We start from the raw sequence: 17,417 nt of genomic DNA, 5'->3' as shown, positions 1-17,417 counted from the left end.
TGTTCTGTACCACAGGACGTTGAGAGTGAATTAAGCAAAAATACTTTTTGTTAAAGATTAAGCATTAGCTAAGCGTTGATTTAATTAGAATTCTGACTCTCTAATCCCCCACAACGTCCTTGAGTAACACTTGGACTGCTCGATTTCGCTAGTCTGAGGGTCAAGTGCCATATGAGTGGACTTGGTGCTCGGCCTTCGTTCCAGTATTAAGGTTAAGTCCAGAGGATACCAGTGGTAAACAGCTTTGTTTGATATAATTTGGGCCTCCTAACCCCTGACAGCACAGGAACGCTTTGAAAAGCTTCCTGCAGCCTTCCATTTACTTTTGTTCAAATTTCACCTCTTGCCAATGCAGTGATGGATAGTCACCAGCATCTCGAAATGAAGTTTAGGTAAAGGTTTATCCATTGAATTGTTCAGCTTGTCATATAGTTCCAGCTTGTAGAAGTGCTTTCCCATGTAGAGTTAATTTATATAAAAAAAAAAGATCTGATCTTAAAACAAGCATTGTGTTAATAATGCAAAGTACACAGGTCACAAGTCTTGGGGAAATAATGACTGTGAAGAAATTTAGCAAAAGTTAAGGTTCCTGTTCTCAAAAGGTAACAAGTCAAACATTCCATACTTGAAGTCAAATCATGATTTACAAAGGTAGGACGTGCTGGAATTTGCTTAAGTAGACAATTTTTTTTAATCATGACTCCTAGTGGGTGTTGACAACCGAGTGGCACGAGCAATTAAGGCTAACTCCCTTAACTGTTTATTACTGTGTATTCACAAAAATGTATCTACACATCAGACTTGAATATTAAACTTGAGAGAGCCAGGGACTATAAGAAAATACAAGAACCACCCCAAATTGTGCAAGTTTTTTTTTTTGGAGGGGAGCGCTCGTGGGGGTATGGGGGTGAAGAAAGACAAGCAAGTTAAAATGTGTTCCATTTGAAGAAAAAAACGTGGAAGTTTTCATAAATACTGTAACCCTGGGCATGCAGATGTTACTAGGGGTGTTTGGATTATTAATGAGTTTTGTGAAGTTGATGAACTTTACAAGGTTGTTAAATTGTGAAGTTCCTCATTGTTACATAATTTTGCCTCTGGGTGAAATCCCCCTAAAACGGAAAAAAAAGTTGTTTCCTCAGCGAAATCTACAGTTAGTGGAAATGTTATGTGATGCACAGGTACTATACCCATATAACATTAGACACTACAAATGCATGCTCATGAAGTAAAAAAAAAAGTTTAAACATCATTGATACCGCAGTGTTTTGTGAATCATGTCTTACATTTCTGTAAACCAACATCTTAAGTCTAAGCTTGCACAGTTTTATGGTGTTTTTGTGAGCCTGGCCCAAAGTTTCTACTGACTACTATGATGCTTACAGTTGAAATGATCAGAGCATGTATGTTTTTGTTACAGCTATTTCTCACTGTCACCTGTTAGTAAAGGTTTTCTAATATTTGATATTTACAGAAGCTTCACCAAAGAGTGCATAAGAATATCCCTTCCATAAATGCAAAACTGAAGATCATCAAACACTTGATCAGGTAGGTTACCTTCTTGAAACTAGCCAAAATGGCATAATTTAATACGTCTAGCAACGAGCCTTCCAGCACTGAAACTCTTGAAAGGCAGTTGGCATCTCTTGACCTTGAACTACTGTGACACTCTAACCTACCGAATGTCCCAGTCAGCTCTTTCCATTGTATACCCACGAGATTCCCAGTGATAGGAATTCCTCAGATTTTTTACCATTAATAATTCTGTGCCCGTTTGGTGAATTTCTGCATATCTTTGCTGACCTATTGTCTTTACTACATTGGTGGATGATGCTGACGTTTCGTGAAACTGGTCAATGGGGTGCAAAGAAAAAAGGGAGGTTCCAAAACACGTTTTTCCAACAATGCATTTTCCATAGATGTGTACTAGCGCGTGGCGGCCAAACATCTAGTCAGAATTTCATGAAATTTGGCAGGATGATAGATTATGGTGTGCAGATGATCCTTTCTTGGTAGTACGGGCAAGTAGGGAAACTATTTTTAAGGTTATAAGGCATTTAAACGTACTGATGTCCGAGGCCGCAAAAATTGTGAAATTTTGCGGTACTTGCTGATGTCAAGGCAGTATATGATTGGGTAATGGCTGCCTTTACAAAAGTAAAAGGCAGCCGTGTTGCTTTACCCACACTTTGGCTGTGTTCTTGATTTACAGCCTTCGTTATGGGTGAAAAGTTGGTGTTATATTTTTCCCTACATAATACCACTTTATTAGAGTAGTAAGAGGTATGGAAAAATATTTATACGATCCGAAAGTAAAAAAAAAAAAAAGGTCACCGAGTACCCCAATACCACCTAGGAAGTACCACAGGACTTAAAAAAAATATATAATTTGTTAAAGAGTTACACTCTAACACACTATTTCACAAGTAAAGTGTACTACAATGTATTTTTTTTTTTAACTACTGCAGTACTTTGTAGGTACTAGGATGGTACTTGGTAAACTTTGAAAAACATATATATATATATATATATATATATATATATATATATATATATATATATATATATATATATATATATATATATATATATATATATATATATATATAACATATATTTCCCTACCTTTTCCCACTTTAGTAAAATGGGAATAGGTAGGGAACAACAATAAGACCTACTGCTTACCCATATCTAAGGTCGTAACCCACAAAGTGTGGTGAAAACTTAATGCCTGCTCTTACTTTTGTAAAGGCAGCCATTGGCCAATGATATACTGTCTTGTGATCAGCATATACCTCGGTATACCACGAAACTAACGCAGTATACCGCAAAACAGTATATAATTGTTTCTCACTTATAGCTTTAACAGTACTTAACCAATTTACAGCTAACACCACAGTTAGCTTTCCCACCACATAATCTATATTGCTGACTAATTTCATCTACATCAGTTCAGGCACTCGCTCTATGTCTCTTTAAGCTACACTCTACTACACCACACACCACTACACTCTTATCGAATCCTATCTACGCTATATAGCTCTGTGCCACTCCACTCCATTCCACACTACGCCACTCCTGTGTACGCCACTCTGCGCTACAGTATTACATTCTATGGAATTCTACTCTATACCACTCCACTCTATGGCACCACAGTTTACTCTATTCCACACTCTGCCACTTAACTCTACTCCACTCCATGCTACGCCACTCCACTCTGTGCCACTCTACTGTACGCCACTTCACTCTATGCTATTCCACTCTACACCACTCCATTGAGCGCCACTCAATTGTAAGACACTCTATGCCACTCAACTCTATGCTATTCCACTCTACCCCGCTCAACTCTACATTGTTCCTCTGTACACCACTCCACTGTATGCCACTCCACTCTACACTATTCCACTCTACGTTATTCCACTGTGTGCCACTCCAATCTACGCCACTCCACTCTACCACTCTACGCTGTTCTAATCTATACCACACCGTCCTACACTATTAAACTCCATGCCACTCAACTGTATGCCACTCTGTGCTTTACCCAACTCCACTCTACGATATTCCAAATTATGCCACTCAACTCCACATGACTCCACTGTACAGCACTCCACTCTGTGCCATTTTACTTTGCCCAATTCACTTTATGCCACTCCATTTTATGCCAGTCCACTCTACACATTTCCACGTATGCCACTCCACTGTGGTCCACTCGTAAACACTCCACTGTATGACACTGTACTCCACTTAACAACACTCCACTAAATAATTTGAAACACTTGTTTCATTATAAAAAATAAAAAAAACATTGAAATTCTGTGAAATTAACAAAGGTTATAAATTAGTTAGAGTTAGCAAAACGTTTTGTTCGAGGAATGTGTGGCTGTGCGCATACCCTTTCCATGTAGAGCTGGACTCGGATGTGTGCAAGTTGGTTTTCTTCAGAGAATTCTTCTTGAGTCACAAGGTACTGTGACTCAGCCTCTTACTCGCAATGTGCATGGTTATTGGCTCCATTGTTAGATTGTTCTCTTGCTGCAGTCTGGTTCAGACGTGTGCTCCAGATCATTTCAGTCAGTGTTCTTTTCCATCCTCACGGTTCCTTTCCCACTGTCTCTATTGTATTAGGATTGCATTCTCCCCTTTCTTTTATATCGGGTCGACGCCTGCAGCTTCGTCCAGGGTTCTGTGTTTGACTCTGGCCCGCTGTGAGATTTCACCTGTCTGGGCTTCTTACCCTTCTATTCGATCCACTCCCACCATGGCTCACCTGTGGTTAAACGGGGGCATTTTCGATGCTGCTCTCGGTGTCCTGCAGAATACTCAGGTCTGTACTGTTATCCCCTCACCTGAGCACAGCAAGGCCTCTTGCGACGTGTGCTGGTTCTTCGGAGCAAAAGACTCTCCAAGACCGCCGGGGCCCATCAACTCACATGTTCCACAGTATGGCAAAGATAGTTCAGACCTCTTTCGTCACCCAGAACCTCAGGGAGGAACATCATTCTGAGCCTTTGGCTGCTGATGAGGAGGCTTTAGCGCCCTAAGAGAGTTATGTCTCTGATCTTGAAATTGAACACCTCCGTCGGCTCAACAGGTCAGAAGAACAGCTCCCCCTCCCCCTTGACACTGCTCCAAGCTTCCACCTCATAAGTGCGTTCAGCCTCTCTGGACACACAGAGGCAGGCTTCTGTGCTACCACTGCCTTCGGGCCATGGTTGGCACTGACCGCCGACTTTGGACAACACACCCAACTTTAGCTAGGCGCTTAAGAAAATCAAGAAGCTGACTCTCTCTGCGCCATTCACTCCGGCTCACTCTAACCTGACTGTCCGATCCAAAACACAAGTCGGCACCACCGCAGAAAAATTTGGTGCAGACTGCAAAAGCGTCCCTCGCGGCTTTCAGACCGATCCTCCAGAAACTAGAGGATGAACTTGATGTTCACTAGAGGCAGATAGTCATTTACCCCCAAACTGGCCAAATCCTCATACAGCCTCTGGCACCAGTCACTTGGCCTGCTAAGAGGCAGTTCAGCTTTGAAAAAGCTCTTGAGCCCCCTCCTCCACCAAACCATCTAGAGAAGCAGGATAAAGCCACCAGTCCTCTTCCCGAGCCTTGTCTCCCACCACCCTCTTTCAGCCCACCATGACCTTCCCTAGCTCCTTCTCTGCATGACTCACTATCCTACACTCCACAGGTGTCACCACACTTTGACATGGGTGAACATGGTGGTGGGGGGGAGGGGTCACATATGAAATGCCCCTTCAGGGAGATCCCTTCGACTCTTACGATGTGGATTCACCTTAGGTTATGGATACTGAACTTTACCCTGCCCAACCTTCCCCGCTGGGCTACTCCACCTCCTACCAGGAGGTTCTAGGTAGAGCCACTGCCTATTATCCTGTGCAAATGCATAAAGAGCCTGTTGAAGAAGATTTCCTCTTTGAAACTGTATCCTCAACCCATCACTCCATTCAGTATAAGCCTATGCTAAAGGGGATGCTCAAGCTTGCACCTGACATCTTCAAGGAACCTGTCAAAGCCTGGGTTCATATCCCCCACATTGACAAGAAATATAAAGCCTCCCCTTCAGATCCCATCTACATTAGAGGCCAACTCCCACTGGATTCCTTATGGTTCATACCCCTCATGAGGGAGCAAATGCTCAGGGCACCAGTGAAACACCTCTGCTGAACAAAGAGAGCAAAAGGATACATGCGGCTAGTAAGCATGTCGCATGCAGTCTGCCACCCACTGGAGCATTTCCAATTCCATTGGTTTGCTTGCTAGGTATGACCAGGCCCCCTGGGACTAAATGGAGGAGCTCCATCAACATCTCCCAGAGGAGCACCGTAAGGGTGTGAGTTGGTCACAGAAGGCAAACGGATTTCTAATACAGCAATCAGGTGTGCCCTGGATGCTGCAGACACCGCTGCTCAGGAGATTAATTCCAGTGTTCTGCTCCATCAACATGTATGGCTCAGTGTCTCCTGCTTCAAGTCAAATGTTCTACACCATTGCCTCAACCTGCTCTTTGAGGGGGAACATCTGTAGGAGGCTGGCCTGGCTTGTAGTGGGTACCAGAGGTACTTACACCCTGTGCCAGGTCCAGTTATCCCTTATTAGTGTAGAAGAGGTGTTTCTAGCAGCTAAGGCTGATAGAAGGTAGCTATGGCAAAGCAGCTTAGGCTGAACTAGGAGACATGTAAAGCTCCTACTATACCACTGGCGTCATATGCACAATACACAGATATACTAAAAATAAAGGTACTTTATTTTTATGACAATATGCCAAAAGTATCTCAGTGAGTACCCTCTGTAGGAGGCTGGACTGGCTTGTAGTGAGTACCAAGGGGTACTTGCACCTTGCACCAGGCCCAGTTATCCCTTATTAGTGTATAGGGTGTCTAGCAGCTTAGGCTGATAGATAATGGTAGCTTAGCAGAGCAGCTTAGGCTGAGCTAGGAGACATGTGAAGCTACTACAGTACCACTTAGTGTCATATGCACAATATCATAAGAAAACACAATACACAGTTATACTAAAAATAAAGGTACTTTATTTTTATGACAATATGCCAAAGTATCTTAGAGTGTACCCTCAGTGAGAGGATAGGAAATATACACAAGATATATATACACAATAGCAAAAATATGCAGTATAGTCTTAGAAAACAGTGCAAACAATGTATAGTTACAATAGGATGCAATGGGGAAACATAGGGATAGGGGCAACACAAACCATATACTCCAAAAAGTGGAATGCGAACCACGAATGGACCCCAAACCTATGTGACCTTGTAGAGGGTCGCTGGGACTATTAGAAAATAGTGAGAGTTAGAAAAATAACCATCCCCAAGACCCTGAAAAGTGAGTGCAAAGTGCACTAAAGTTCCCCTAAGGACAAAGTAGTCGTGTTAGAGGAATAATGCAGGAAAGACACAAACCAGCAATGCAACAACTGTGGATTTCCAATCTAGGGTACCTGTGGAACAAGGGGACCAAGTCCAAAAGTCACAAGCAAGTCGGAGATGGGCAGATGCCCAGGAAATGCCAGCTGCGGGTGCAAAGAAGCTTCGACTGGACAGAAGAAGCTGAGGTTTCTGCAGGAACGAAAAGGGCTAGAGACTTCCCCTTTGGTGGACGGATCCCTCTCGCCTTGGAGAGTCGTGCAGAAGTGTTTTCCCGCCGGAAGGACGCCAACAAGCCTTGCTTACACGCAAATCGTGCGTTTGGCGTTTTTGGACGCTGCTGGGGCCCAGGAGGGACCAGGAGGTCGCAAATTGGACCTGCAGAGAGAGGGGACGTCGAGCAAGACAGAGAGCCCTCACTGAAGCAGGTAGCACCCGGAGAAGTGCCAGAAACAGGCACTACGGGGATGCGTGAAACGGTGCTCGCCGAAGTTGCACAAAGGAGTCCCACGTCGCCGGAGACCAACTTAGAAAGTCGTGCAATGCAGGTTAGAGTGCCGTGGACCCAGGCTTGGCTGTGCACAAAGGATTTCCGCCGGAAGTGCACAGGGGCCGGAGTAGCTGCAAAGTCGCGGTTCCCAGCAATGCAGCCCAGCGAGGTGAGGCAAGGACTTACCTCCACCAAACTTGGGCTGAAGAGTCACTGGACTGTGGGGGTCACTTGGACAGCGTCGCTGGATTCGAGGGACCTCGCTCGTCGTGCTGAGAGGAGACCCAAGGGACCGGTAATGCAGCTTTTTGGTGCCTGCGGTTGCAGGGGGAAGATTCCGTCGACCCACGGGAGATTTCGGAGCTTCTGGTGCAGAGAGGAGGCAGGCTACCCCCACAGCATGCACAAGCAGGAAAACAGTCGAGAAGGCGGCAGGATCAGCGTTACAGAGTTGCAGTAGTCGTCTTTGCTACTATGTTGCAGGTTTGCAGGCTTCCAGCGCGGTCAGCGGTCGTTTCCTTATCAGAAGGTGAAGAGAGAGATGCAGAGGAACTCGGCTGAGCTCATGCATTCGTTATCCAAAGTTTCCCCAGAGACAGAGACCCTAAATAGCCAGAAAAGAGGGTTTGGCTACCTAGGAGAGAGGATAGGCTACTAACACCTGAAGGAGCCTATCAGCAGGAGTCTCTGACGTCACCTGGTGGCACTGGCCACTCAGAGCAGTCCAGTGTGCCAGCAGCACCTCTGTTTCCAAGATGGCAGAGGTCTGGAGCACACTGGAGGAGCTCTGGACAACTCCCAGGGGAGGTGCAGGTCAGGGGAGTGGTCACTCCCCTTTCCTTTGTCCAGTTTCGCGCCAGAGCAGGGGCTAAGGGGTCCCTGAACCGGTGTAGACTGGCTTATGCAGAATTGGGCACCTCTGTGCCCAACAAAGCATTTCCAGAGGCTGGGGGAGGCTACTCCTCCCCTGCCTTCACACCATTTTCCAAAGGGAGAGGGTGTCACACCCTCTCTCAGAGGAAGTTCTTTGTTCTGCCATCCTGGGCCAGGCCTGGCTGGACCCCAGGAGGGCAGATGCCTGTCTGAGGGGTTGGCAGCAGCAGCAGCTGCAGTGAAACCCAAGGAAGGGCAGTTTGGCAGTACCAGGGTCTGTGCTACAGACCACTGGGATCATGGGATTGTGCCAACTATGCCAGGATGGTATAGAGGGGGCAATTCCATGATCATAGACATGTTACATGGCCATATTCGGAGTTACCATTGTGAAGCTACATATAGGTAGTGACCTATATGTAGTGCACGCGTGTAATGGTGTCCCCGCACTCACAAAGTTCAGGGAATTGGCTCTGAACAATGTGGGGGCACCTTGGCTAGTGCCAGGGTGCCCTCACACTAAGTAACTTTGCACCTAACCTTTACCAGGTAAAGGTTAGACATATAGGTGACTTATAAGTTACTTAAGTGCAGTGTAAAATGGCTGTGAAATAACGTGGACGTTATTTCACTCAGGCTGCCGTGGCAGGCCTGTGTAAGAATTGTCAGAGCTCCCTATGGGTGGCAAAAGAAATGCTGCAGCCCATAGGGATCTCCTGGAACCCCAATAGCCTGGGTACCTCAGTACCATATACTAGGGAATTATAAGGGTGTTCCAGTAAGCCAATGTGAATTGGTAAAATTGGTCACTAGCCTGTTAGTGACAATTTAAAAGTAATGAGAGAGCATAACCACTGAGGTTCTGGTTAGCAGAGCCTCAGTGAGACAGTTAGGCACCACACAGGGAACACATACATGCACACCTATGAGCACTGGGGCCCTGTGTGACAGGGTCCCAGTGACACATACATATAGGCCACAAACCTATGAGCACTGGGGTCCTGACCAGCAGGATCCCAGTGACACATAACAACCATACTGAAATCATAGTGTTTTCACTATGAGCACTGAGGCCTGGCTATCAGGATCCCAGTGAGACAGTGAAAACAGTGACAAACACCCTGGCATACACTCACAAACAGGCCAAAAGTGGGGGTAACAAGGCTAGAAAGAGGCTACCTTCTCACACCCTCAGTATGAGGATGAGAAATATACACAAGATATATGTACACAAACCAAAATTATGCAGATAATAGCAAAAGGTAATGCAAGCAATGTAAAGTTACAGTAGATTGCAATAGGAGCACATAGGTATAGGGGCAACACAAACCATATACTCCAAAAGTGGAATGCGAACCACAGATGGACCCCAAACCTATGTGAGCTTGTAGAGGGTCGCTGGGACTGTAAGAAAACAGTGAGGTTTAGAAAAACAGCCCACCCCAAGACCCTGAAAGGTAGGTGTAAAGTGCACCTACTACCCCCAGAAAGCACAGAAGTCGTGAGATTCTGCAAGGAGAACCAACACTAGCAATGCAACAACAGTGGATTTCCAGGCCTGAGTACCTGTAAGAAAAGGGGACCAAGTCCAAGAGTCTCGACAGTGTCGAGAGTGGACAGGAGCCCAAGAAATGCCAGCTGAGGGTGCAAGGAAGCTGCCACCTGTTGGAAGAAGCTTAGTGTTCTGCAAGAACTAAGAGGACTAGGAACTTCCCTTTGGAGGATGGATGTCCCACGTCGTGAAGAAGCTTGCAAAGGTGTTCCCACGCAGAAAGACCGCAAACAAGCCTTGCTAGCTGCAAGGGTTGCGGTTAGGGTTTTTGGATGCTGCTGTGGCCCAGGAGGGACCAGGATGTCGCAACTTGGATGAGAAGACAGAGGGGGCGCCCAGCAAGTCAGGGAGCCCTCACAGAAGCAGGCAGCACCCGCAGAAGTACCTGAACAGGCACTTAGAAGAAAAGTGAACCGGAGTCCACCCGAAGTCACAAAAGGGAGTGTCACGACGCCGGAGGACAACTCAGAAGGTTATGCACTGCAGGTTAGAGTGCCGGGGAACCAGGCTTGGCTGTGCACGAAGGAAATCCTGGAAGAGTGCACAGGAGCCGGAGCAGCTGCAAATCATGCGGTACCCAGCAATGCAGTCTAGCGTGGGGAGGCAAGGACTTACCTCCACCAAACTTGGACTGAAGAGTCACTGGACTGTGGGAGTCACTTGGACAGAGTTGCCGAGTTCCAGGAACCACGCTCGTCGTGCTGAGTGGGGACCCAGAGGACCGGTGATGCAGTCTTTTGTTGCCTGCGATTGCAGGGGTATGATTCCGTCAACCCACAGGAGATTTCTTCAGAGCTCCTGGTGCAGAGAGGAGGCAGGCTACCCCCAGAGCATGCACCACCTGGAAACAGTCGAGAAAGCCGGCAGGATGAAGCGATACAAGGTTGCTAGTAGTCATCTTGCTACTTTGTTGCGGTTTTGCAGGCGTCCTGACCAGTCAGCGGTCGATCCTTTGGCAGAAGGTGAAGAGGGAGATGCAGAGGAACTCTGGTGAGCTCTTGCATTCATTATCTGGTGAGATCCCCAAAGCAGAGACCCTAAATAGCCAGAAAAGGAGGTTTGGCTACCTAGGAAGGAGGATTGGCTACCAAGAGATGTAAGAGCCTATCAGAAGGAGCCTCTGACGTCACCTGCTGGCACTGGCCACTCAGAGCAGTCCAGTGTGCCGCAAACACCTCTGTTTCCAAGATGGCAGAGGTCTGGGACACACTGGAGGAGCTCTGGGCACATCCCCTGGCAGGTGCAGGTCAGGGGAGTGGTCACTCCCCTTTCCTTTGTCCAGTTTCGCGCCAGAGCAGGGATGGGGGATCCCTGAACCGGTGTAGACTGGCTTATGCAGACCAGTGTAAGAATTGTCAGAGCTCCCTATGGGTGGCAAAAGAAATGCTGCAGCCCATAGGGATCTCCTGGAACCCCAATACCCTGGGTACCTCAGTACCATATACTAGGGAATTATATGGGTGTACCAGTATGCCAATGTGAATTGGTAAATGTAGTCACTAGCCTGTTAGTGACAAATTTGGAAAGCAGAGAGAGCATAACCACTGAGATTCTGGTTAGCAGAGCCTCAGTGAGACAGTTAGGCATCACACAAGAAACACATAGAGGGCACATACTTATGAGCACTGGGGCCCTGCCTGGCAGGGTCCCAGTGACACATAGACTAAAACAACATATATACAGTGATATATGGGGGTAACCTGCCAGGCAAGATGGTACTTTCCTACAACATCTATTTGGACCTAAGTTTGATGAGATTCTGGAGAACATCAAGAAAGACACAAAGACAGTGAAAGCCATGGGTGCCCTGCAAACGCCTACCCCACATGGGTCCTTTTCGCCACTCAGCGAATCACGAAGGCTCCAAGACCACCTCTCCTCAAGCCCCCACATCTTTTCACCATCAGCCTGCCAAGCAAACCTCAACAGGAGGCTACTTCAAAGGTGCTACTGTGGATAGAGTGCCAAAGGTAGAGGCAAAGGTAGCTCTCTCAAAGAAACCACCTGAACCAAACAATGATTTGCCATGCTGCCTCTCTCCCACTGACCACACAACACCTGTCGGGGGAAGGCTTCAGATGTCCTTCCCCGCTTGGTAACACATCACTTCAGACCAGTGGGTGTAAGACATCATTGAACAAGGTTATTGCCCTGAGTTTATCTCCACACCACGCAGCATACCACCAGCAGAGATGTCCTCTCCCCAGAACACCAACTCCTGCTTTGGGGAGAGGTCTAAGGGGTTATAGAGCCTTTTCCACAACACCTACAGGGCTCAGGGGTTTATTCCCTCTACTTCCTCATTCCCAAAAAGTACGGGTCCCAATGGTCCATTCTGGACGGCAGGTCCCTGAGTAAGTACATCCTTTAAAACCACTCCACATAGTCACTTTTCAGGATTTCATTCTGCTGCTACAGCAAGGTGACTTCATGGCTGCACTCGACCCCAAAGATGTCTGCTTCCACATCTGATTAATCTAGTTCATCAGTGCTACCTCCAGTTTATAGTAAGTGGTCAGCATTACAGTTCAAAGTGCTTCTTTTCAGGGTCACCACCACACCTCGACTATTTACCAAATGTTTTGCAGTAGGAGCAGGGCAATCTTTCTCACTAATCTTAAATTTCTTCCTAAGGTGATCTCTCCTTTCCACCTAACCATTCCATAGAACTCCTGGTTTTCTTTCCACAACCTGATTCAGTTGCGGAAAGAGCCCTTCCTACCTTAGACGGCAAACAACCCTTAATGTACTATCTGGACAGAATGAAGCTCTTTTGAAAAACTCAACAACTGTTTGTTGCTTTTCATGAACCACATAAAGGAAAGACCTTATTGAAGTCGGGCATAGCCAGGTGGATACTTAAATGTATCCAGACCTGTTATGCAAAAGCTAAAGAGTTTTGCCTGCTCCTCCTATTGCCCCTTCTACCTGAAAGAAAGGGGTGGCTATGGCATTCCTTGGGTACACCACAAAAGCTGACATTTGTAAAGCAGCTACTTGGTCTATAGCACACACTTTCACTAAGCACTACTGTCTAGATGTATTAGCCTGCCAACAAGTAAAGGTAGTTCAGGCTGTACTTCGTACCATCTTTCAGGCTTTTGCAACGTCCACAGGTTAGCCACTGCTTAGGGGAGAAGTGCTTTACAGTCTGTGCACAACATTTGTATCCAAAAGCCACACTTGCCACATGACATCGTGGTCATACTTAAGTGCCACCCCGGTGCGCTGATCTGGAGAAGAGCAACCCTGGTCAATTTGACATTTTTGTCATCTTTTTGGACTTTTTTGTGCATTGAGTTATATCTCAAAACACCAGCCTTAAGCCTTGCGGCTCCTGTCACTGCATGATGTCGGTGACGGACCCGCACCTGGTTTGTTTGTGGTGTTTGGAGCGCAACCACAACCTGAAGTCGTGCTTCAAGTGCTTGGCCATGAACCCGAAGGCTTTAAGGGAGCGGTCCTTGAAGCTTATGGTGGCCCGGCCCTCGACTCCGCATTGCTCCTGGTCTCGCTTGAGAGGAAGGTCTCGAGACCCGTCGCGGAGTCATCACCATTTCTCGTCTCATTCAGAATCAGCAAGACATGTGGGAAGAAGATGTTGAACACAGCTTCACTCCGTCACCTTGGTAGACGATCGAGTTCTTTGTCTGCGGAGCCTACTTCTGGGTCCACTCCGCACCTCCCCGAGTTTCTGGGAGCCAGAGCCACCCCTGCCCAGCTTAAGGATATTTATGAAGCCATGCGCCTCATTTTTGGGCAGACCGACCCCCCTGTGGTGCTTTTGGGGCATGGGGGGTTCGGATGTGGGCTCTTCAGGTCCTTCGCCGGCGGCCCTGACTTCTGAGGGCCCCTCCAGCTCTGTTCTCCGATTAATGCCGACGCTGGTCGTACCATTGCGACCTTCCGTGGCGCCAGCTAAGACGTCAACACTCCTGATGTCGGTTGGGCCCGTAATCAAAATCAACACAATCCTGAACCCTGACAACCCGGAGCCGGAACAGCATCAATCGACGCTGCTTCCGACTTCGACGGGGCCACACCCCAGGTTGGATTCAGACCCTTATTATTATTGGTACGAATATGAGAAAGGATTGGAGGGGTTGCTGTAACCTATAGAATACCAGCTAGAAAAACCTGACTTTGGCTGGGCACAGGAATTGGGTGAAGCTTGTGGTCTTGATACTTCTCCAGACGCTGGCATGCTTTCTTCTACCCTAGCTACTGCGGCGGAAGCGTCTTACTCTATGGTGGTCAGTAGGGTGGCTGAAGTCCTCAGTCTTGAGCTTCCCACTGTGGCAGTCAGGACTCACCTCCTGACACAGGTGTTTCAACCTGAGGCTTCTACTTAGGAGCCTCTACTTCCATTTAATGAAGCCCTTCTGGGCACTTGGTCCAGACCCAGCACAGAGGCTCTTGTGAATAGGACTATTATCTGCCGCCATTGGCCTGCCCCGAACGACCCTAAATTCCTGTCCCAACACCCCACGCCTGAGAGCCTTGTCATCCAGGCTTCCCTGTCATCTGGTGCATTCCCATCCGCTTCCACGGATAGGGTATCAAAGAGACTGGACCAACTTGGGAAGAAGATATTTTTTTCCTCCAGTCTGGCATTGCGGTCCATGAACACTGCATGAGTTTTGGGCCGCTACACCGATTCACTGTGGGATATGGTCACGCAGGTATTGCCGCAGGTCCCGGAGGAGGCCCTGGCCATCATCTCCCAAACCGTTGCTGATGGAAGGGATGCAGCTCACGATTCATTATGAGCTGGACACGACCGACTCAGTGGGCATATCAGTTGCGTCGATGGTGGCCTTGGTTGAGGACATCTGGTTTTTCAGGGCATGTCCAACAGTCTCTCATGGACATGCCCTTCGATGGCCCCCATCTCTTCGGAGACAAAGCGGACGTGGCCTTTGAGAGATTCAAGGAGTCCCGGGCTATAGCTCAGTCCCTTGGCCTAGCGACTGCCCCTCGCCCACCACAGCCCACTTTTCGCCCCTTTTGGGGCCACAGAAGGGGCTTCCTGTTGCGTCCTTACCGTAGCAGCCACAGAGCCGCACATTCTAACCAGCCTCTGCGCGGTTGTGGACGATGAATCCCACAGGCTAATGGGACAGAGAACTAGAGGTCTGCCCAGTCCACCCCACCCCTGCAGCAGCCTCCAAGCCTTCCTAGTCCGTTCCCCCATCTCAGACCAGTTTGAGGTAGGATTTGCCATCACCTGCCCCACTGGGAATCCATCATGATGGACAGGTTGGATTTTGTAGATCTTCCAAATAGGCTATTCCCTCCCCTTCAAGATTACCCCTTCTGCCATGCCCCTATCCTACGGCTTCTTACCAGAGAATCATCTGGCACTTCTCCGCAAGGAAGTCGTGCCTTTCGTGGCCAAGGGAGCCATAGAGAGGGTTCTTGTGCCAGAAGTAGGTTGTGGTTGTTATTCCCGCTACTTTCTGGTGCCCAAAAAGGACAAGGGCCTACGTCCTATCCTAGACCTTCGGGCCTCAATCTCTTCCTCAAGAAGAGAAGTTCAAAATGCTTACTCTGGCTTGGGTCCTGTCTGCCTTGGACCCAGGAGACTGGATGGTAGCGTTGGACTTGCAGGATGCTTACTTCCACATACCAGTCTTGCCTGCCTACACGTGCTAGGTGCGATTCGTAGTAGGTCACAAGCACTTTCACTTTACTGTGCACACCTTCGGCCTTACCAGCGCCCCTCGGGTGTTCACAAAAGCGATGGCAGTGGTTGTAGCTCATCTGCGCAGGGTCCGGTTCTCAGTTTTCCGCTACATCGATGACTGGCTGTTGAAGGCAAACACGCCCCAGAAAGTTGTCTCCCACCTTCAGACTACGGCAAACTTTCTGCATTCGCTGGAGTTCATCAGAGCTGTTCTGGACAGAGTGCAGTTTCTGGCCTAGCTTCCCGAACAACGATTCCAGGATATTCAGGCTAGGATTCCAATGTTTCAGCCTCTATCCTGGATTGCGGTGAGAATGACTCTGAGGCTGCTGGCCCTCATGGTCTCCTGGTACACCCTGCTGGTAGCACATGCCAGGTGGCATATGCAGGCTCTGCAGTGGGACCTGAAGTTCAAATGGGCAGAGCATCAGGGGAATTTCTCCAACAAGGTCCAGATCTCGCAGGGAACTGCGAAAGACCTGCAGTGATGACTTTCGAATCACGACTGGGTCAGGTGCAGATCCTCTCCCGTCCCCAACCAGATATCACAGTAGTGTGACGGATGCGTCACTCCTGGGATGGGTGGCCACATGGGAGAGGTGGAGATCGGAGGTCTCTGGAAGAATCCGGACTCCACATCACTCTTTTGGAGCTCCAGGCAATCAGGCTTGCTTTCAAAACATTCTTTCCCTCTCTAAAAAGGGAAAGTGGTGCAGGTGTTCACGGACAACACTACTGCCATGTGGTACTGCAAAAAGCAGGGCGGAGTGGCCCCTCTGGACGTGCGGGGAACATCAGGACATCACCCTGGTGGTTCAACATCTGGCAGGCTCTCTGACCACCAGAGAAGACGTACTCAGCTGTTGATGCATAGTCGATCACAAATGGCATCTCCATCTGGAGGTGACGCAAGGTCTCTTTCAGCAGTGGGGAGAGCCTTGGTTAGATCTGTTCACCTCCGCAGAGAACGCACAATGTCAGCTGTTTTGCACATTGGTGTTTCCAAGGCAGCACTCGTTCGGCGACGCTTTGTCTCAAATGGAACTCAGGCCTCCTTTACGCTTTTCTGCCAATACCACTTCTCTCCAGAGTTCTAATGAAGATCAAGAACAATCGAGCCCAAGTAATTCTTGTGGCTCCGGACTGGGCTCGAAGAGTCTGGTATCCAGAGCTACTGAGCATGACTACGGATCCTCTGATCAGACTGCCCCTTCGGGAGAATCTTCTGACGCAGCAGCAGGGGACGGTTCTCCACCCGAACCTGTCCAGTCTCTTACATCTTGCGTGGAGATTGAGCAGCGACAGTTGACAGCTTTCGACCTTCGCCCAAAGTCTGTGATGTTATCTTGGCAGCCAGGCGTCCCTCCACTAAAGCGGTATACGCCTATCATTGGCATAAATTTGTGGCGTGATGTACCAACAAGTCTGTTGACCCCCTTTCTGCACCTCTTTCTGAGGTTCTCTTGTTCATCCTTTCTTTGGCCCAGCAGGGCTCTGCTTTGGGCACCCTTAAAAGTTATTTATCGACCATCTCTGCCTTTTTTATTTTGTCAGACCAACCTTCCTTATTCAAATCTCCCAATGTTGGAAGGTTCCTTAAGGGACTTACCCAGTTGTTTCCTCCGACCTCGTTCATTATGTCCCAATGGGACTTGAACCTGGGTCTGACTTACTTCATGTGTGCCCCTTTTGAGCCAATGCACAATTATCACTTGCGGCTCTTAACCATCAAGACTGTTTTTTTCTTATTGCCATAACCTCTGTTCTCAGTGTGAGGGAGCTTCAAGCTCTTTGTTCCAAGCCACCATTTTTGTCTGTCCACCCTCACAAAGTGGTGCTTTGTACAAGGACCTCATTCAGTTCATAAGGTTGTTATCCCTTTTCATGTAGGCTCATCCATCACCTTGGC

General features: G+C 48.1%; 1 protein-coding gene across 2 annotated transcripts in view; it reads left to right on the top strand.

Moving 5' to 3' along the window:
- Positions 1–17,417, top strand: part of MRPL30 (mitochondrial ribosomal protein L30) — a 240,122-nt gene that overhangs the window by 102,964 nt on the left and 119,741 nt on the right. For both annotated transcript variants that reach the window (XM_069204380.1, XM_069204379.1), the window contains exon 5: positions 1,475–1,548. In XM_069204380.1, the coding sequence (XP_069060481.1) occupies positions 1,475–1,548 (74 nt within the window). The remainder of the gene's footprint in view (positions 1–1,474; positions 1,549–17,417) is intronic.

Source organism: Pleurodeles waltl, chromosome 8 (genome assembly GCF_031143425.1).
Source record: "Pleurodeles waltl isolate 20211129_DDA chromosome 8, aPleWal1.hap1.20221129, whole genome shotgun sequence".
Taxonomy (NCBI): Eukaryota; Metazoa; Chordata; class Amphibia; order Caudata; family Salamandridae; genus Pleurodeles; species Pleurodeles waltl.
This window is presented reverse-complemented; position numbering and strand designations above follow the sequence as displayed.